Source organism: Primulina huaijiensis, chromosome 5 (assembly GCF_012295235.1).
Source record: "Primulina huaijiensis isolate GDHJ02 chromosome 5, ASM1229523v2, whole genome shotgun sequence".
Classification (NCBI taxonomy): domain Eukaryota; kingdom Viridiplantae; phylum Streptophyta; class Magnoliopsida; order Lamiales; family Gesneriaceae; genus Primulina; species Primulina huaijiensis.
Window position 1 is genome coordinate 7,801,244 of NC_133310.1, and position 21,719 is coordinate 7,822,962.

General features: G+C 41.4%; 1 protein-coding gene across 1 annotated transcript; it reads right to left on the bottom strand.

The window, feature by feature from the left end:
• Nucleotides 1–19,118: 19,118 nt before the first annotated feature.
• On the bottom strand, nucleotides 19,119–19,859 carry LOC140977604 (uncharacterized). The gene has a single exon (XM_073442357.1). The coding sequence runs from the start codon at nucleotides 19,857–19,859 to the stop codon at nucleotides 19,119–19,121; it is 741 nt and encodes a 246-aa protein (XP_073298458.1).
• Between the last annotated feature and the right edge of the window lie 1,860 nt (nucleotides 19,860–21,719).

Genomic DNA, 21,719 nt, shown 5'->3' on the forward strand with positions numbered 1-21,719 from the left:
AGTTTGAGCGTATGATTTCGCATTCACTATATTGTTTTCAGCAGCGCCCTTAGCTGCTCCCCCCATATATCCTCAGTCTCTGACTTGAGCATCGGAAAGGCTACGCCAGGACACCCTCCTGACCCCCTTCTAACGGTCTTATTTGTGATTTCAGGCTCAGGGTAATTTTTAAGCCTGCGTCTGGATTAGTGACACTTGCAGGAAGCGGAGCATAAATTTTTCGTGAGTATCACTAGGCACCGTCTGTGGGAAATTTGAGTTGAGACATAGAGATGGTAGGCAGAGGAGGAAACAGGAGAACTAACTCGGCATCATCGCGTCCTCAGATGGGGCGTGAACAATCCCATGCTGAGACGAGATAGGAACAACCGCGTCTTGAGACGCAGCGAGAACAACCTCATCAGGAGGCAAGAGTTGAACCACCTTGTCATGAGGCAAGGGCTGAGCAACCCCGTCCTAATGAAAATGTAGGGAACTTGACCTTAGAGCAATTGGGCCAGTTAATTACCCGGACAGTGGACGAGGCCATGAAAAGAAACCAAGTATCTATGTTCGCTGAAGAACAAGCCACTCGCCAAGAGCGAGAAAAAGCTACTGAAGGCCATCAGAGTAGAGTTGAAGAGACGTAGCCCCTCCCAAGTGGGGATAATATTGAGATGGGAGAGATGTTGAATCAAATACGAATGTTGAGGCAGCAATTGGGAAGTAGAGCGCCGGCACCCAAAATAAGAAGGCCTTTTTCGCTTGCCATTCTGGAGGAAGAACTTCCGCCGAGTTTCCGACAATCAAATATTGGAGAATACGATGGACATACCGACCCAGAAGAACATTTGGGGAGATTTGAGAACGCGGCTCTGTTACATCTGTATACAGATGGAGTGAAGTGCAGGGTGTTTTTGGGCATGTTGGTGAGGTCAGCCCAGCAGTGGTTTAACACCTTGCAGCCCAACTCCATACGTTCTTTTGAGGACTTCTCAGCTGCCTTCTTGCATCGATTCGCTAGCAGCAAGAGGTACCAGAAAAATTATTTGAGCCTTTTCGTGATGAAACAAAAGTAGTATGAGACTTTGCGAGAATTTGTCCAGTGTTTTAACAATGCAGTGCTAGAGATACCAGCGACTACCCTGAACATCATGATAAGTGCCTTCACCCAAGGCCTGAGAGGAGGGGAGTTTTTTAAATCACTGGTCAAGAAACCTCCATCAAGCTATGATGACTTGCTGGCTCGGGCGGAGAAGTATGTAAATCTAGAGGATGCCCAACGGTATAGAAGGATGGAGCAGCGGCCCGGGGGAAGTAGGATGGAGGGAGGAGAGAGAGGAGGTAGGAAGAGAGGTTCAGGGGAAAATGAGGAGGACAGAAATAGAAGTAGAGGACAATTCTCATCACATGTCACTCTGAACAGGAATCGCGATAAGGTAATGGAGGTGAGGGAGCCATAGGGAAGGTGGGAGAATTCGCAGAGAGCGGAGGGCGGTGTTAGGATGCCTCTGGCGGACAGACGAGAGGGATCCTCATCCGGGGACCGACCGAAACCTCGCCCATCTCCTAGGCGAGGTCGAGGTCCTCCTTGGATCAACCAGAGGGTTGGAGAGTAGAGAAGAGAAGGGCGGGGTCAAGATGTTCCTCGAGAACATGTCGAGCCGAGGAGGAGAGCAGATGAAGATAGCCACCTCACGAGATGAATGATTCACATGATCTCAGGCGGTGCTACTGATGGAGACTCTGGGCGAGCTCGGAAAGCAGACGGGAGGAGGTTGGAGAATTTTGAGATATTCCAGGGGTGCAGACTTATCCCAAGATCCTGTCATCAGCTTTGGGCCGGAAGACCTTCGAGGTATCGTGGCTCCTCATAACGATGCCTTGGTGGTGACGGCCACCATTTCCAACTTTGATGTGGCAAGGATTTTCATTGATAATGGGAGCTCTGTAAATATATTGTTTAAGAGCACGTTGGATCAGATGAAGGTGGAATGATTCGAGTTTGATCCTGTCTCCACTCCTCTGTATGGGTTCGCGGGACATGCCATTCCGCTGCTGGGTCAGATTACTCTTCCCCTATCTTTGGGACGTGACCCTCGGCGAGTAACAAAGATGATAACATTTACTGTGGTGGATACCCCCTCATCGTATAATGGAATCCTGGGACGGCAGCCTTAAAGAACTTCAGAGCTGTAGCTTTCACGTATCATCAGAAGTTGAAGTTTCCTGTTGGGAAGGAGGTGGGAGTCTTATGTGGAGACCAGAAAGTTGCACGACGATGTAATGAAGGAATAGTGAAAGAGGGGAAGAGGGCGCATGTGGAGGTCAATATGATTAGAAGGGGAAGAAGTGGGTTGCCAGTGGTGAGGAAGGAGGTTCAGGAGGTGGTGGATGAAGAGCCGGAGATCGTAGCATTGGGCCTGAAAAGAAGACGCTCGGAATAGCCCTTGACCTTGACCCAAGGGTCAGGGCGGAACTCATTACTTGCTTACAGGCCAATCTCAGCGTGTTCGCTTGGTCAGCTCAAGAACTCACCGGAACAACCACAGACGTAGCAGAGCATCGGTTGAACATCTTTCCGAATGCTCGCCCTGTAAAGCAGAAGAAGAGACACTTCGGGCCGGAGAAAGATAAAGTTATAAAGAAGGAGTTGGGAGAGTTGCTCAATGATGGGCATATTCGAGAGGTAAAATTTCCCACTTGTCTCTCGAATGTCGTCCTTGTTCCGAAGAGTTCAAGGAAGTGGAGGATGTGTGTGGAGTTCAGAGATCTCAACAAGGCATGTCCTAAAGATTGTTATCCTTTGCCCCTGATAGATCAATATATGGAATCCACAGCTGGACATCAATATTTGTGCATGCTAGACTCTTATCAGGGGTACCATCAAATCCCCTTGGCTGTGGAGGACCAAGATAAAGTGAGTTTCATCATCTCTGAAAGAACTTTCTGTTACGTGGTCATGCCATTCGGACTCAAAAATGCTGGAGCCACGTATCAACGATTGATGGACATAGTCTTTTCTAAGCAGGTCGGAAGGAATTTCGAAGTGTATGTGGATGACATCATGGTGAAGTCAAGGGACTCAACCCAGCTCATACCTGATTTAGTAGTGACTTTTTCCACCCTCAGGTCTTACAGGCTGAAGTTGAACCCTCAGAAGTGTATTTTTGGGGTGAGGAGTGGAAAGTTTCTGGGTTATATAGTGACAGAAAGAGGTATTGAGGCTAACCCTGAGAAGGTCCGAGCTATCTAAGAGATGGTTTCTCTCCAAGGACCCAAGGATGTGCAACAGTTGACAGGGAAGATCGCAGCACTGGCGCGGTTTATCTCGAGATCCGCTCATAGAAGCCTACCCTTCTTCCGAGTTTTGCGTAAGGCGAAGAAATTTGAATGGGGACCGGATTGCGAGAATGCTTTTGAGGAGTTGAAAGGGTACCTAGCCGAACTCCCCGTCCTGGCCAAGCCGGCAGTGGATGAGCCTTTGTGGGTATATATATCTGCTACTGAAGGAGATGTAAGTTCGGTCCTTGTCAAGCAAGAAGGATCCACTCAACAGCCAGTCTACTATGTTTCGCATGCACTCAAGGGGGCAGAGATAAGATACTTGGGGTTGGAAAAATTGGCTTTGGCCTTAGTAATGACAGCGAGACTTTGGAGACCCTATTTCCTTTCTCATCCAATGGTGGTGCTCACCAACAGTCCATTGGGTAGGATCTTGACTCATTCAGATATGTCCGGCCGTTTGGTTAAGTGGACTACCGAGCTGGGAAAGTGTGACATCCAGTATGAGCCGAGAACAGCTATTAAAGAGCAAGCCTTAGCCGATTTTCTGGCTGAGACCGTGCATCAGGAGAATGAGGACCCTTGGAAGGTGTATGTGGATTGTTTCTCGTCGAAGGAGGGAAGTGGGGTGGGGGTAGTACTGATTTCGCCAGCTGGGGAGGAGGTGAAGTTAGCTGTAAGGTTGGACTTTCGAGCATCTAACAATGAGGCAGAATATGAGGCTGTGTTGGCAGGACTTCAAGCAGCCAGAAATGTGGGAGCTACTCGGGTACTTATTTTTTCTGACTCACAGCTGGTGGCACAACAGATGAAGGGAATATACGATGTGAAAGATGAAAAAATTATTGAGTATGCTCAAGAAGAAAACAGAGTCAAAGAGAAATTCAAAGAGATTACGTTCGAACAGATTCCCAGGAGAGAAAATGAAAAGGCGGACACTCTAGCCAAAATGGCTGGAACAATGAGAAGTTGGAAGACTAGAGATGTGGTATTCCAAGTTGAACTCACACCTCACACGAGTTCGCCCGCAGTTGAATAGTATGAGGAGGATTGGAGGACTGGCATAATTGATTATCTGAAAGAGGGAAAGCTTCCTGATAACTCTCAGGAAGCTCGTAAGTTGAAGATAAAGTGTTCGCGTTATGTGATAGTCGAAGAAGTGTTGTACTGAAGGTCTTTTGCAGGGCCTCTTCTTCGGTGCTTGAATTATCAAGAGGCTGATTATGTGCTCCGAGAAGTCCATGACGGGTGCTGTGGAAATCACCTGGGAGCTTATGCTTTAGCTAGGAAAGTGTTGCTCGTAGGTTACTACTGGCCCTCAGTGTTGCGTGATGCCCAAGAACTAGTAATGTCCTGTGATAGTTGTCAACGTCATGCCCAGTTGCAGCACCAGCCGGCCGCGATGATGAAGACTATCCTCGATGCTTGTCCCTTTGACCAGTGTGGGATAGATATTGTGGGTCATTTCCCTATAGCTCTTGCTCAGAAGAAATTCTTATTGGTGGCAGTTGACTATTTCTCGAAATGGGTGGAAGCAGAGCCGTTGGAAAGAATCACTGAGAATGACGTCCTGAAGTTCTTGTGGAAGAATATAGTGTGCAGATATGGGGTACCTAGAAGATTGATATCTGATAATGGGAGACGGTTTCAAAGGGCTAAGATCCAGGCCTGGTGTAAAGACATGAAGATCCAACAAGTCTTTACATCTGTAGCTTACCCACGGAGTAATAGGACAGTGGAGGTGACTAATCGGACGTTAGTGCAGGGTCTGAAGGTTCGACTTAGCAATGCAAACGAAAATTGGGTGGATGAACTACCAAGCGTCTTATGGGCATACCGAACCACTCCAAGAGAAGGAACCAAAGAAACTCCTTTCAGTTTGGTCTATGGTAATGAAGCAGTGCTCCCGGCTGAGATTGGGTTGGAATCGGCAAGGGTAAAGTTTTATGAGGAGGACAATGGTGCGAGACGCGCCACTGACCTTGATCTTTTGGAAGAAAATAGAGATGTTGCCAGCATTCACATGGAAGCTTATAAGAACCGCATTGCACAGTCTTATAATCGAAGGGTCATTCAGAGAAACTTCCAAGTAGGTGACTTGGTCATGAGAAAGGTGCAAAAAGAGCAGAGAGGAAAGTTGGACCCAAAGTGGGAGGGTCCCTTCAAAGTTATCGAGAGGCTAAGCTCTGGAGCCTATTACTTGGAGAATGCACAAGGCGAGTCTTTGAAGAGGCTCTGGAACACTTATCACCTTGGTTATTATTCTTGATTTTCTTGTTGATGTATTTCATTTCGAATTTTCCTATGTAATCAGTTGGGATTAATAAAATCAAGTTCTTCTTTTCAGTTTGTGAATGTTGTTGTATTAGGAGGGTTATATAAATAAAATTTTATTTTCCTACTAAGGCTTCGCCTAGTAGAGGAGCAGAGGACAGGAGAAAAATTAAATTTTCCTACTAAGACATCGCCTAGTAGAGGAGCAGAGGGAAGAGAAAAAATTTTATTTTCCTACTAAGGCATCGCTTAGTAGAGGAGTAGCGTGCGGGAGAAAAATTAAATTTTCCTACTAAGGCATCGCCTAGTAGAGGAGCAGAATGAATGAGAAAAATTTTATTTTTCTGCTAAGGCATCGCCTAGCAGAGGGGCCTTAGCAGAGGAGCAGAGTGGGGAAGGAGAAAAATTAAATTTTCCTACTAAGGCATCGCCTAGCAGATGAGCAGAGTGGGGAAGGAGAAAAATTAAATTTTCCTGCTAAGGCATCGCCTAGCAGAGGAGCATAGTTGGGAAGGAGAAAAATTAAATTTTCTGCTAAGAGAGCAGAGTGGTGAAGGAGAAAAATTAAATTTTCCTGCTAAGGCATCGCCTAGCATAAGAGCAGAGTGGTGAAGGAGAAAAATTAAATTTTCCTGCTAAAGCATCACCTAGCAGAGGAGCAGAGTGTTGAAAGAGAAAAATTTTATTTTCCTGCTAAGGTATCGCCTAGCAGAGGAGCGGAGTGGTGAAGGAGAAAAATTTTATTTTCTTGCTAAGGCATCGCCTAGCAGAGGAGCAGAGAGAAGAATGAGAAAAATTAAATTTTCCTGCTAAGTCATCGCTTAGCAGAGGAGCTGAGTGGGGAAGGAGAAAAATTAAATTTTCCCTCTAAGGCATCGCTTAGCAGAGGAGCAGAGTAGTGAAGGAAAAAATTAAATTTTCCTGCTAATGCATCGCCTAGTAGAGGAGCAGAGTGGTAAAGGAGAAAAATTTTATTTTCCTGCTAAGGCGTCGCCTAGCAGAGGGGCAGAGTGGTGAAGGAAAAAAAAATTTATTTTCCTGCTAAGGCATCGCCTAGCAGAGGAGAAGAGTGGGGAGAGTGGGGAAGGATAAACATTAAATTTTCCTGCTAAGGTATCGCCTAGCAGAGGAGCAGAGTGAGGGAGAAGAGAAAAAATTTTATTTTCCTGCTAAGGTGATCCTAGCAGAGGAGTTAGAGAGTGAGGGTGTTGAATTTTTAATTTCCTGCTAAGGCGTTGCCTAGCAGAAGAGTTAGAAGGCAAGGGTGATGAATTATTATTTTCCTGCTAAGGTATCACATAGCAGAGGAGTTAGAGGGTGGGGGTGTTGAAATTTTATTTTCCTGCTAGGGCATCACCTAACAGAGGAGTTAGAGGGCGGGGGTGTTGAATTTTTATGTTCCTGCTATGGCATCGCCTAGCAGAGGAGTTAGAGAGCGAGGGCGTTGAATTTTTATTTTCATACTAAGGCATCGCCTAGCAGAGGAGTTCGCACTCTGCCGATTTTATTCACCCTAGTGGTTTAAAAGCATCAGAGATAAATTCAGAAGAAGCAGTGAATGCAAACGCAAAATACTCAATATGGCAGAAAACGAGTTCGTACATACCAAAAATGAGCAAAAGGAGAAAAATAAACGTCATAAAATCCATAGTCGCATAATAATATGAAAAGTAAAGCAGTGCAGAAAATAACAGAATATTGCCCGAAGGTATTCAATGTCTGCGTAAAAGAAAAAATAACATAAGTAAAGGAGCTCGGTCTAAGGATTGGAGGGGAGACTCGCTATGAAACCCTCAATGTCGATGAAGTCAGTAGGGGCGCCTGGCGGAGGATAGCCCTGAGCCTTGAAGAGGCCGACTGCACCCTCGAAACCCACTTCCAAGAAATGATAAGCTTTAGGGGCGTAGATCTCGTTGAACTCCTCGGACTTGAGGAATTCTTCCTTGAATGAAGAGGCTTCGGAAGCATGTTGCGCCTTGGCGTCCTTGAGGTCCCTACGGATTTGTGCTGCTTCAGCTCGAGCATTCTTTAACTCTTCTTTCAACCTCTGGTTCTTTTTCGCGTGGTCCTCTGTCAGTCGCTGAAGCTCAATTTTTTGGATAAAGAAGTATTTTTTCCAATCCTTCACATGACTAAGAGCCCTCTCGAAATGCTTATGGCTAGACCGAGAAGTCACATAAAAAGGTCTTTCTTTTGATCTGGACAGAACTAAGAAGTAGGAGAAAGTGGTGCAATTCAAAGAGAGATCTAGGGCCCGGAATAACACAGCAAAATAGCTTATCAAGCAGAGAGCATTGGGAGTGAGCAGACCTAGATGCACTTGATAATAATTTCTCAACTTCTGGAAGAAGTCACATAGGGGAAAGCGGAGGCCTGCGTCGAAATGGTGCTGAAAGAAAGTGTAGCAACCCTTGGGAGCTAACTATGGTCGGTCCTCGGACGTAGGAATTATGATCTGGTGAGAAGAAGAAATGTGCCACAAAGCCCTAAGTTTTGACTCACTGGTAGGAGGAATGTGGGACGATAGGTGGCCATACCAGAGGTTATCAGCATTTGAGATATTCATTTGTTGGTTTACGTGGCGAATCTCCTTACCGGGACGACTATGGGTTGCCATCTCTTCGTGAGAATTGAGGGTAAATTCAAGGTCTTCTAAGGAAGTCCTACTCTCGTCAGACTCGGTGGACTCACTAGACCTCTCAGAATCGCTCGAGGAATTAAACTCGGAATCAGATGAAGACATGGGTGCTAAGGATAATTAAACAGATATGAGAGAAAACTGACCCGGAAATAGCGCGGGAGAAGACTCGTGGAATAAGACCAATAGAACGAGCCGGAGGTGGGCAAGAGGCGATGGGGCAACCTGGGCTCGCGTGGGCGAGCGTACGCTCGGTTGGGCGAGCTGGCAGTCGGGCGAGCGTTGCAGGGGCGAGGGGCAAGGAGGAGGCACTCGTGCGGGGCGAGGGCGCACCGAGCAAGCGAGGCGGAGGCACTCGTGTGGGAGCTGGCCAAGCGTGCACTCGGTTGGCGAGTAGGCGAGGACGGGGCTGGGCGAGCTGGCGAGAGGGCCAAGGGCGAGCATGCTGAGGGCAGGGCAAGGGCAAGACGGTGATGGCTTGGGCGCGGTGAAGACTGGGGCGAGCGTGCAGTTGGTGGGTCAGGCTGACGTGCGGCTGGGCGAGCTGGCGCTCGGGCGAGCATTGCAGGGGCGAGGGGCGAGGATGAAGCGCTCGTGCGGGGTAAGGGCTCACCGGGCGAGCGTGCAGGCGGCAATGGTGAGATGAGAGGTGCGCTGGGCGAGCGGGAAAGGGGCGCTCGTGCAGGGCGAAGGCGCGCCAATCGAGCATGATGGGCGTTGGGGCGAGCGCTTCTACAGGGGGAGGCGCTCGGGCGGGCATGCGTTCAGGGACAGGCGATCGGCAAGCCTGCGGCGTAGGGTGAGGCGGATGTGCAAGCGCTTGGCGTGGGGCGAGCCTGCGGCGTGGAGGAGGGAGCAGGGTGAGGCTTGACGTGCGCGCTAGTGGTGCAAGAAGGGGCGGCGCTGCAAGGGTGACGGAGAGGTGATGATGAAGCGGCGCTAGGGTCAACGCGCAGGTGAAGCGTGGGCGGGGGAGAGCTGGTGAATGAATTGCAGAGGAAATTGTTTGTGGAAGAAGTGAGAATGAAATAAGGAGGTAACCTGTATTTATAGGGGAAACACGAACCAAATCTTTCCTTTCAGAACAGGATTGCGATTTGATATCTTTCTTTTTAGGACAAGATTGCGATATGATTTGATTCACTTCTAAACTTGTGGAGACTGGCGAGCGGCAGGAAGAAAATGCACGCCCTCACCCTTGCGAGTGATTGTTTCTGAAGAGCTTCTGGGAGCGTTGCCTCCAAACCCCCACGACCTGACCGGGCAGGTTGATCACCGTAATTTTTGCAACGGTAACATCGTTCGTTAACGACAAACGAAATTAATTTTTCTGGCACGGTATGCCCTCATCGCTGATAAACCAAGGACAACACAATTAATCAAACTTTGAACCTACGATTCAGTTCGACTCGGGAGGGGGAGATTGATGATACCCAGGGATGAACCCATCAAGATCAGGCCCAAACTCCCGGCCCATCTCTAGGGTCCACAGGTGAAGGTCCCATGAGCAGCCCATGTATTCTCATATAAATACCAGGTTTGAGCGTATGATTTCGCATTCACTATATTGTTTTCAGCAGCGCCCTTAGTTGTTCCCCCCATATATCCTCAGTTTCTGACTTGAGCGTCGGAGGGGCTACACCATGACACCTTCCTGGCCCCCTTCTAACGGTCTTATTTGTGATTTCAGGCTCAGGGTAATTTTTAAGCCTGTATCTGGATTAGTGACACTTGCAGAAAGCGGACCATAAACTTTCCGCGAGTATCAGATATATTATAATATTGGCACAAATGTTTGAAAATTATATGTTGCAAGTGTAATATACAAATATCTATACCTGTAATACGATAAAAATGTTAGGTATCTCAATCGAATGTTGTACCAGACGTACATTGATTTTTCGAACCGCTATATCGTACATACATTAAAGGCTCATATCGATCTTTATCAAGTACAATATAAAATTTGTTGAGATAATCGATGTCTACTCAAATTATATTTTCAACGTAAACTAACATGAATATATTAAAGATCCAAAATATTATTTGATTGACGAGGAGAAATAAATAGCATTTTATGTGATTGATAATGATTATTTTTCAATTTTGGTTGTTTCATGATTAAATATTATTTTATTACCTCGAAACGAAACAATAAACGACTAGCATCAAAAGTCTTCTAAGAGCATCCACAATGGAACACCCACCAACTCATCAAAAAGCGTGGGATCCACTGCCACATACTCATTATAACAACATATTTCTTTTACCCACATTCTTTTTAACATTCAAACTCATTATTTATGGGTCCACAGCCCACTCAATCATCTTAAAATTTTTCATATTAAATAAATATATTTTAAATATATTTTACATTATTTAAATCATTATTCTAATTTTTAAAATAATCTTACTTTTTAATAAAATAATTTTATTTTATGCAACGGCTAGTTTCCAACGGTTACTTTGCAACGGCTAGTTGACAATAACAATTTTGCAAAGATGATAATAATTAAAAATCACATTAATCGAAATGACAAATACAATAATTAAAAATTACAATCACTCTGAAATATAATAATAATAAAAATAATAATAATAATAGAAAATCTACTTTGAGTAAATAGTTTAGATATTCCATCTCGACCTAATATCTTGGCATAGACATTCATGTATGATAAGTTGTTCTTCTGTCATCTACGAGGTGTCTTTGTTCAAGATTTCATACTTCTTCAATTTCAAGGGTCGATTCTTAGCTTCAGATCTGGACAAGGCAGCTTTTGCCTTAATCTCCTCTACTTCGAGTTGTTTTTGTTTCAGATCGATTTCGGACTTCTTCACGCTTGTACGAAAATATTACTGTAGTTTACTATCATATCTTCTATGGTCGATTTGACTCTATCTTTTCCCTCTTTTTGTTTCCTTTTGTCCCATTGGACGAGTATCTTCATCATCCAGGTCTATGCTTACCTCTTGGTTAGAGGAAGTGTTGCTTGCTCCCGAGTCTGAAGTCTTCGTCTTCTTTGTGGCCACATAGTGATCAGTGGACTGTGGAGTAAATATTGGACTGTCTTTGACAATTCTCCACACATGCTCAAGATTGAATGCAATACCATTGTTTTCGGATCGATATTTTTCGTACGCAAACCTCAATATATCTTCGTCACTGTGACCACTTCGATATGAACTGTAAACACTATTATAATTTGTGTTGAATCGATATACCTTCTTTTGGATTGTATTGTGCCAATGTGACCGTATAACATTTGCACTTCTGGTGTTTGAACCTGAGGGATGATTCTCATTGTAGTAGCTTGCAACACGTCCCCAAAAAGCATCCGCCTTTGATCATTTCCGATTATTGGATCATCGCTGATAGTGACAAAACTTCTCGCTAAGACCTCATCTTCAATCTTTGTCCAACTTGAAAGCTTTCTTGAACCCTCAGTATTTGAAATCGCTTTTTCTAAATTGGCCACCTCAATTGGGGATTAACGATCGGAAAGTTGCGTCTCCTCCGGGACAAAAGTCGGAGTTGCATGTTCATTCGACATTGGAGATGTGAAAGGCATAACATTTGTTTGTGCGGTACTATATCCATGAACAACCGGCAGCGTGAAATACGGATGACTCATGTTTTGCCAATATTCGGCTGGAACCGGTTGATATGGACCTCGAGGGGCATAATTCGGATGATTCATAGAATTTCCAAAACCTTGGAAATTTTGAAGATTTTGGGGAGGAAATGTCATTTTTGGAAATGGATGTGGGTATTGATAATTTGGTTGAATTTGTGGATTTTGGGAAGATAAATATTATTGCGGGTTGTTTGTAGAATTCAAGAAATTTGTAAAAAATGATTTATTATTTTCATCCATTTTGGATAGAAAATAAGATTTTTGGAACTTAAAAAAAATAGATGGGAGAATATTAGAGAGAAGAATTGGAGAGTGTAGTCAGTTGAAATGAAAAAATGTGTAAAAATTTGTTGGTATTTATAGAAGAGAATTGAAACTAGCCGTTTCAAATTTTTTTTATTTTTTATAATTTAATTCGAATTTAATTAAATATTTTTTTTAAAAAAAAATGTTTATAACAGTATGAAAATCCAAAATTATTTTAAAAAAAATTAAAAAATATAAAAATTAAAAAATATTGATTTCAAAACATGTGTGGCCCGCTTAAAAAAATTTAAAACCAAAACATGTGGGGCTCGCCTGGGGCATTTTGTGGCGCGTGCTACAAAAAAATATTTTGAGGGAGGGACGTTCAATTGTCTCTCTCTTGTGACGCCCACTCACATGGAGGAGGGTGTTAAATGGGTGTTATAACACCCTCATCGTGGGTGCTCTAATCAATGTGATGCACTCCTTGAAGAGATTGAGATGAAATTAATACACATTTGATATATTGTGGTAAAATAATTCTTCAAAGAAGAAGAATATTTTATCTCACTTTAAGTAAGGTATAAATTATAAAATATCGTCACAAAATTAACAACTATGCCATTTCAAAGATTCGTGATTGTAGTACGATATTGTAATTTATACCTTAAACGAGTATTTAAGAGTCTTTTAGGATCGAATTATGTTTAAAGAGGGGGATGAGGAGACAGGTGAATAATTTTTTTAAAAAAATCTTTGACTTTCAACCGTTTTTAACAGTTTTCAGACTATTAAAAATATTCTTGAACGGATAGACATGCTGGACCACTAAAAAGTGTAAGTGCGAAAACGGTCTGATTAGTCTAGTATGAACTATATTTGACAATTTAACAAAAAATGACTTGAAAATGCAAGAACGAAAAGTGCGTAAAAAAATAACATAAGTGTTTTTATGAATGTTCAGAGATAAAACTCCTATGTCACACCTTTTTCCACTTAAGAAGGCTTCTATTAAAATACTTTGATTTTACAACGTCTTGTAACAGCCCATTTCAATTAAGACTTATCAATGCCTAACTAAAAATCTTATTGATCACTTTACAAATCTAGATGTTTAACAACTCTCGGTTCACCCGACAACAAAAACAAAACCCAACAGTCAAACATGACGGATTGAGTTGTTGATGTGACACAGATTGATCTTTCAAAGATTTGATAGAATTTTTAATTTTATAAGCATGTGCTTGAAAGAGCAGTTTGAGAATAAGATATTCTTAGAGTTCTATGAAGTATTTGAAGTATATGATAAGCAAGTGAGCGAGAATGCAGAGTGTTCAAAGTTGATTTCTGCTCTTCAGACTTCATATATATAGTTGAAGCGTTCAACGATCGAAAATACTTTCCAACAAATACTTGTACTAGTTATCGACAGAATGACCTTGTCTTTATCAAATTCGTACATATAAATGAATGATGAAACTCAAAAGCTTCTCGAGTGGATTGAAAGTAAAGCAAGTGATCTTGCCATATCAACCGTAATTTGGTATCAATATTGAGCATGCAAGTACAATCTGATCATGTCGATGATACAACCCAAGCTTCTACTTGCAATGTTCTTGACACAAAGTACACTAAAACAAAAGGAGCCCCTAAGAAGCTTCGAAATAAAGGTCCATTAGAGAAGTGTTATGAGAAATCGAAGGCACAAGATATTCATAATACTTCTCTAATTAAATAGTATCAATAGCTTGGATTATATCCGAAACGACCTCGATTTTTTTTACTAAGCTTAAATCATAAACTCGAAAATACTGTCTAAATAAAATAACTTAACGTAATCAATAATAATAATAATTTAACATACGAGATCTCAAGTGCATAAAATAAAATCCCTAAATCATCAACTAACCAAAACTCCTAATCGAACTTTAAAAAGATCAACTAACAATAAAATAAAGTATAAAAATATCTCTAATAAAAATCTTTAACATAAATCCTTAAATCATAAATATGTCTAGCTAGTGCGGAAACATAAAGGCCCTCGGGTGTGTACTGCTGCACTCGATCCACTCAATCGTCAGCACTTCCCATAAATCATCAAATCCTGCATCATACAAACCTAGTGAGTGTAAAGACTCAGCCCGTTCTAAACATAGATAGCAATTAATACATATACAATCACATGCATTTAAAAATCGTACTTTTATTTAAAATAGATTTTGAACATAAATAAACAATTTAAAATCATTTAAGCATAATTAAATCATAGATCGTAAAATCATTTTAAAATAACTTTAAGTACAAATAAATCCTTGAAAAATCATTTAAAATAAGCTTTGAGTATAAATGAATCATTCTGAAAATATCTTTAATCATCATCATGAATCATATTTCATAAAATCATTTTAATAATAAGATTTCAATCATATATCGTTTTGGGTGAAGTTCGATCCTTGAAAGTGACTAGCATTTATCCTTTGGTCGACTGATCAATCTTCAGCTCCACATGGCCCATGGGGGTGTGCACTAGGCTCCACCGTGGAAATACGATCGTCGGGTTACCTTTGGGGCCTTGGCCCGTAAACGAGGTCCCTCTGGGCCTTGGCCCGTATATGGGGTCCCTCTAGGGCCTTGGCCCTCACGTCATCCCCACAAAATCATATATCATAAATCATATCTTTTGTCACAGTTAGGGGTGTTCAAACTTCGGATAAAACAGAAAAAACCGAAAATCCAAACTGAAAAAACCGAACACCGAACCGAACCGAAAGCCGAATTTCGTAATTCGGATATAAATGTTAAAACCGAAGTTTATTTGGTTCGATTTCGGATTATATATGTCAAAACCGAAAAACTGGAAAAACCGAAATTTCATTAAATTAATATTTTTTTTATATTTTTATTTATATTATATAGTTTGATATGATATTTAGTAAATGAAAAACAACTTTGAACAAATTTTAGTTGATTGTTGTTTGTTTAATTAATTTAGACCTTATATTTAAATATTTTACTAAGAAAAAATGTAGAAAGTTAACATATTATATTTTTCAATATATTTATATTATTAATTTAAATAATTATACCAAAACCGAAATAACCGAACAGTTTTAGTAGAAAACCGAATCGAACCGAAGAAAAATGGTTCGGATATCGGATTATATATTTCTAAAATCGAAAAAACCGAAAAAAAAATCGAAAATCGAACCGAACCGACCGATGAACACCCCTAGTTTCACAGTCAATTCACATTCCACAAAATATTTTTCATTTTCTTTTAAGTATTATTAAACAGTATAAATTGCACATCTTTACAATAAATCGTAAAATAACATATTATCATCAAAATCATCATTTTAAATCATAGAATATCATTTTACAAGCATTAGATCCTTCGGGACGCTGCCATTTTGCCCCTGGACGTAAAATTTCTCGAATTTATCTTTTTCTCACTTTTAATGACATGGGACTATTTTAAATAATTATTTAAGCTTAAATATAATTTTTCATGCTTTTATAAAGCTTAAAACTAGGTTTTTCAATTAATTTTTTAATTAACGTTTCATGCCGCGATTAAATCTCGGATAAATACAAAACTCAATATTTTGATCCCAAATTTTAAACATAACATTTTTATTATTTATTCAACCCATGGGAGCCATGAACCACACCCGTGGACCCATGGTTCCAATTTTTCTTCTTAAAATCTCGAAATTGACACATTATCGAACACACCGAGCCATCTTCCAAAATACTCGAGCCACGCCCGAGCCACCTTGAGCCAAACCCGAGCCAGACCATCTAGGGACCTCTTTACCAAGTCTAGCCCAAAGAACCAGCCCCTAGCTTGCTCAAACCCTCCTGGAAACTGACCCAATTGCAAGCACGTGTGCGTGTGAGGTGTCCTATCATATCTAGGACTCCTAACCCAAATGGGACACTACCAGCTGTTAACCACTTGACCTCTCATGATCCTAACCATCCCTTGACCACGCCCAGACCCAGCCCAGACCAGCCCAAGTCCCTGAGCCCACGCATGACGCGCTGCAAGCTTGCTGCCACGAGAAGCCAAGCTGCGAGGTGCTCTTCTCACGGTGCTGCTGTCAACTTTGCATGGATGCTTCTACCCACGCCACCACCAAACCATCATGACCCTAACCAACCCTGGACCACGCCCAGACCCTACCCAGACTAGCCCAAGCCTTGGACCCAAGCACCGAACCACCTGAAAGCAAGAACAAGTTGCGCGCCTCTCCTTGGTTACCTCACGGTTTCCACGTTTTTCCTCGAGCCAACAGTGACCCAGCCACTCCATCCCCTGGCCCGACCCCTGCCCATCACCCTAGGACCTTGATGGACCATCTAGCCCAGCCCCAAACCGAGCCACCCTCTGAAAACTCTCGGCCAACATCATCACCCTACGGAAAGAGTCCTATGTAGCGCGGACTCTTCCCCAGCCCTGCTGCACGTGCCCTAGCCCCATAGGACTCTACCAGACTCTCGCCCCTGACCCTCCTCGATCCCCAGCCAGCCCTGGCTGAGCCCTGTGACCCCATGCATAGAAACCGAACCATAGCATTAAGAACAAGCCAAACCAAACCCACGGTTCTCACCTATTGATTCCCACGGTTCCAGCTTCTGTTGTCTTTTAAATTTATCATGTTTTGATCATAATCAATCATATTTTATCATGTTTTGGTAGCGTGTTCGTTGGGTTCATAACGATTCTTTTAAAACAAGCGTAAAATCGTAAAAACGTTGAAATTACGTATCATACCGTAAATAATCGAACCCACGTATTTTTCATGCATAATCAATTAAAACACACATATTATTATTTGTATGATGTTTAAAAGAGTTCAGGAGCGTGCCTTTGTGTTTATAACGCTCGATATACGATCTTTGGCGAGTGCGCGACGTTGGACGACCGGACGACGAAGAACACAAGCTTTTCTTCTCCTTATTTTTTTCGAAATTGCAAGTGTGTGTGCTTGGTGAATTCGGCTTATTGAGGGTGGTTTGTGTGGTTAAAAGACCTAGGTTTAGTTATTTATAAATTTAATTACATGTTAATGGGCTTTGGTTTTGGGCTTGCAAGCTTAAGGGTAATCGGACCTACTTAAATTAATTAAATTGGACCCAATAACACTTATTAAATAAAAACATAAAAGTTTATAAAATAAGTTTTCATAAAATAATATTTTTGATCTTTTAAAACTCTTTGTTTACCCAAAACCGGCTTCCCGGGAAAATCGAGCTCGACTCGTAAAATAATTCGAACTCCAACATTTTTAGGAAAAATTAAATCATTTTTAAATCGTATTAGTAAGTCTTGCCATTATTTAAAGAGTCTTCTCTTGGTCGTACCCGGTCTCTTTTTCCCTGCCTGTTATCGAATATTCGGGTAAAATCCTTAATTTCATGTAAACATGCAATCATACATTTAATCATGCAATCATACATTTAATCATATAATAAATGTCAGGCTAGCATTTAAAATAAATTAAATAAAACAATTAAGCAATTAAAATAATTTTGCATGTATGCGGTTTACATAGGTTTATTTTTCGGACATTACAATATCCATACATATGTTGGTTTCGTAGATATCAGTGAAATCAAGCAAATAGAAAATATTGAATACTGTGATGTGTTTGTTCAACCATCTGATCATATTAAATAATATGATATTCTTTTTTTCATATTTCATGTTGATAATCATATTTATATATGTTTGTTTCTTTCATTTGAATAATAATTCCAGGCTTGATCAAGCATCGACAAGACCATGCTCGTAAAGATGGTGTTCGAAATATGAAAATTTCTCTCGTATAATTTAGACTCTCAACGTGAATATTGTAAAACGGGATAATAAATAATAAAAAATAATATTTTTGTTAAAAGTATTTTTTTAAGAAAGACAAACAATTGTAGGTGAAAAGAAACACTTTTTAAAAGAGTTTTGGGATAATTTTATAATTTAACTGTGGTATGTAACACTCTATATAATACTCAATATACAGAAAACATTTTCCAAAAAATTATATTTTATTTCAGCTTCGTCGCTACCATTAATTGTTTACATCAGCTTTGTTTCTATTATATCATATATACAAAATAATGTAGGGGTTTATATGCAATTTATCCAATTAATTTAATTTTTCACAACTAATATAACTAATAGATACGGTGACAATGATCTGATAAATGTTGTTGAATTATTTAGATACATCACAAGCCTCAGGATCAAAGAAATAGCCAGATTTTATATATACTCGATTATCAGGTACGTGTTGACGTACGAGCATATGCTGTTATTGTTTAGTATTGATAAATACTATTGCGTTGAACAATGGTAAATCAACGGAAATGGGTGATTTGATATTATACCTGTTGTTGATTATTATTGTTGTTGTTGGTTGTCGTTGTTGGGAGACGTCTCATTGTTGTTGTTCAATCAACGATATTGCTGTCACCGGAGTAGGGGTGCGACATATCGTTGATGTTATTGTTAGTTCGACGATATTGCTGTCGTCGGTGTTGGGGTGCGACGTATAGTCGATATTTTTGTTGCAGTAGTATGAGAGTGATGTCGTTGATGGTTTGATTGTCCAGAAACAGTAAATATGGTATTTCTATTATGATTTCAGTTATATTTTATGTTTTTAATATAACTGTTATGTATTACGATGATGATTTTTGTATATGCTCACCTTTTGGGAGCTGTTTCTGTTGGACATGTTACAGGACTATACCGTGAGACATGATAGATGTGAAGGACTAGGTGTGTCTATGTTAGAGCACCGCTTCGGAGTTCCAGATTCACCTGCAAGTTAGCATCTAAGAAGAGAGATTCATAAAGAGAAGATACAGAAGGTTACAGAACGACAGAAAGAGAGGTTGAATTCTGGGAGCTGCTCCTTTTCTTTTATTTCCTCCTCTTATATGAAAACAAGTGTCCCCCTTTTTTTTGACTTACAATGTCCAAGTTATAAACGTGTTTTGCTTCCTAAATTTTATTTCACGCTTTGTATACTATTCTCACAATTGATATACAATTAATTGGATACGAAGTCTACTAATATCCTAGGTGCACTTCTCGTACGTTGCGGCCTCTGCTCCCTTTCTTCAAGCACCCCTGGACTCGTTACATTGCCCTCCCCTTTAGACAACACCTTGCCCTCAAGGTGAAAAGTTGGGTAGAGTTGCTGGAATGAGCTTAAATCTTCCCAAGAAGTGTATTCTAAAGGCAGACCTGACCACTGTACCAAAAGCTGAGGCACCCACGCATTCTGCCGAAGAATTCGACGCTGATTCAGAATAGCCAATGGAGACACTAAAGGTTGATTCTCCACAAACGTAATAAGAAGTGACAACTCTGGAACCTCTTCAGGATTTGGACAAGCTTTTAGCACCGAAATGTGAAAAATAGGATGGATTTTCACTGTAGGTGGTAACTCCAATTTGTATGCAACAACACCCACTCGTTTAATGATTTTGAACGGACCGTAATACCGTTTGCTCAACTTGGTGTAACGGTGCCTGGCCAAGGAAGTTTGCTTGTGTGGCTGAAACCGAATATAGCAATACCGACCCACCTCAAACACCTTTTCTGCACGTTTCTTATCAGCATGAAATTTCATCCGTTCTTGTGCGTGCTGCATATGGGCACGTAAAGTTGACAACAACTCATCCCTATCTCGTAACAAGGTATCCACCGCCTCCACAGGCGAGGAATTTGTAATAGAAGAAGGGATAGATGGGGGAGGTTTCCCAAACACTGCCTCAAAAGGTGTCATTTTTATAGAAGAATGAGATGAAGTGTTGTAACACAACTCGGCCCAAGACAGAAAACAAACACAACGAGACGGTTTATCCATCACAAAGGCACGCAAATACTGCTCTAAACATTTGTTTAATGCCTCCGTTTGTCCATCGGTTTGTGGATGGTACGCAGTAGACATTGCCAACGATGTGCCACTGAATTTAAACAACTATGTTCAGAATTTACTCAAGAAAACAGGGTCGGGGTCCGACACAATCGATTTGGGGACTGAATGGAGCTTAACCACCATATCCACAAACAAAGTTGCTACCATCGTTGTCGTAAACCCCGACTTAAGAGCCCCAAGATGAGCAAATTTCGACAGCCTATCAACCACCACCAAAATCACTGAAAAGCCTTTCGAAGTAGGAAGACCAGTGATGAAATCCATGGATATATCCTCCCATACCCTTGCTGGCACTTGTGAGGGCTGCAACAACCCTTGTACTTTCTGTGTGCTATATTTTGTTTGTTGGCAAATGGCACATTTAGCAACATAAACCTGAATATCCCTCTTCATATTCTCCCAATAAAAACTTGGAACAATTCGAGCTAAGGTCTTGTGCATCCCTCCATGTCCTGCAACAGGTGTGTTATGAAACTCAAATAGGATTTTGGAAATAATTTGGGAGTTAGGGTCAACACAAATGCGATGGTGTCGATAAACGAGACCATCCTTAAGATGAAAGACCGGACGCAGTGCAGTAGAATGCTTATTAAGAAGATTTTTGTAGAAAGGGTTGGACTCTGCCTCATCTTTAAGTTGGGTCAGGAATTGGAATGAAGGAATCGAAATGGCCAGTAACTGACTTGAGGTGCCACAACCAGAATCTGAAAGCTCAAATTGTCGAGATAATGCATCTGCGACAGTATTGGATTTGCCCGGTTGGTAGGAGATATCAAAGTCATAGCCAAGGAGTTTAACCACATATTTTTGTTGGTCAGGTGTATGGATAGTTTGAGACAAAATTTCTTTAAGACTACGGTGGTCAGTGACAATTGAGAAATGATGGCCCAAGAGGTATTGACGCCATTTACTAACAGCTTGGGTGATGGCTAGTAATTCCCGAACATAAGTTGAAGCTTTAAGAAGATGGGAAGGTAGTTTCTTGCTAAAGTAGGCAAGTGGATGACCCTGCTGTAAAAGAACAGCCCCAATTCCTATGCCTGAGGCATCAGTTCGGATTTGAAATGGTAACGAAAAATCGGGTAAGGCAAGAACAGGTGTATGGCTAAGGGCATGTTTAAGGTTATCAAAGGACGATTGGGCTGTAGAGGACCAACAAAAGCTATCTTTTTTCAGTAGTTCCGTGAGGGCATGCGCAATGGAGGCGTAAACCCGCACAAACTTTCGATAGAACCATGATAAACCCAAAAAACCCCTTAAGGCTCTCAAATTTTTAGGATCGTGTGCTGCTTTTCAATTAAATTTGCCTGCGATTCCTGGAGATTAATGAGTTTGGACAGAGTTTCCTCTAATCGAGCAAATCGTGTTCCTTCCGCCATCGCTTTACTGATGTACCACTTCAACTGCTATGGAAACTTGTCAATTGAGTGAGAACGAGAGCACCAATGTTAGAGCACCGCTTCGGAGTTCCAGATTCACCTGCAAGTTAGCATCTAAGAAGAGAGATTCATAAAGAGAAGATACAGAAGGTTACAGAACGACAGAAAGAGAGGTTGAATTCTGGGAGCTGCTCCTTTTCTTTTATTTCCTCCTCTTATATGAAAACAAGTGTCCCCCTTTTTTTTGACTTACAATGTCCAAGTTATAAACGTGTTTTGCTTCCTAAATTTTATTTCACGCTTTGTATACTATTCTCACAATTGATAT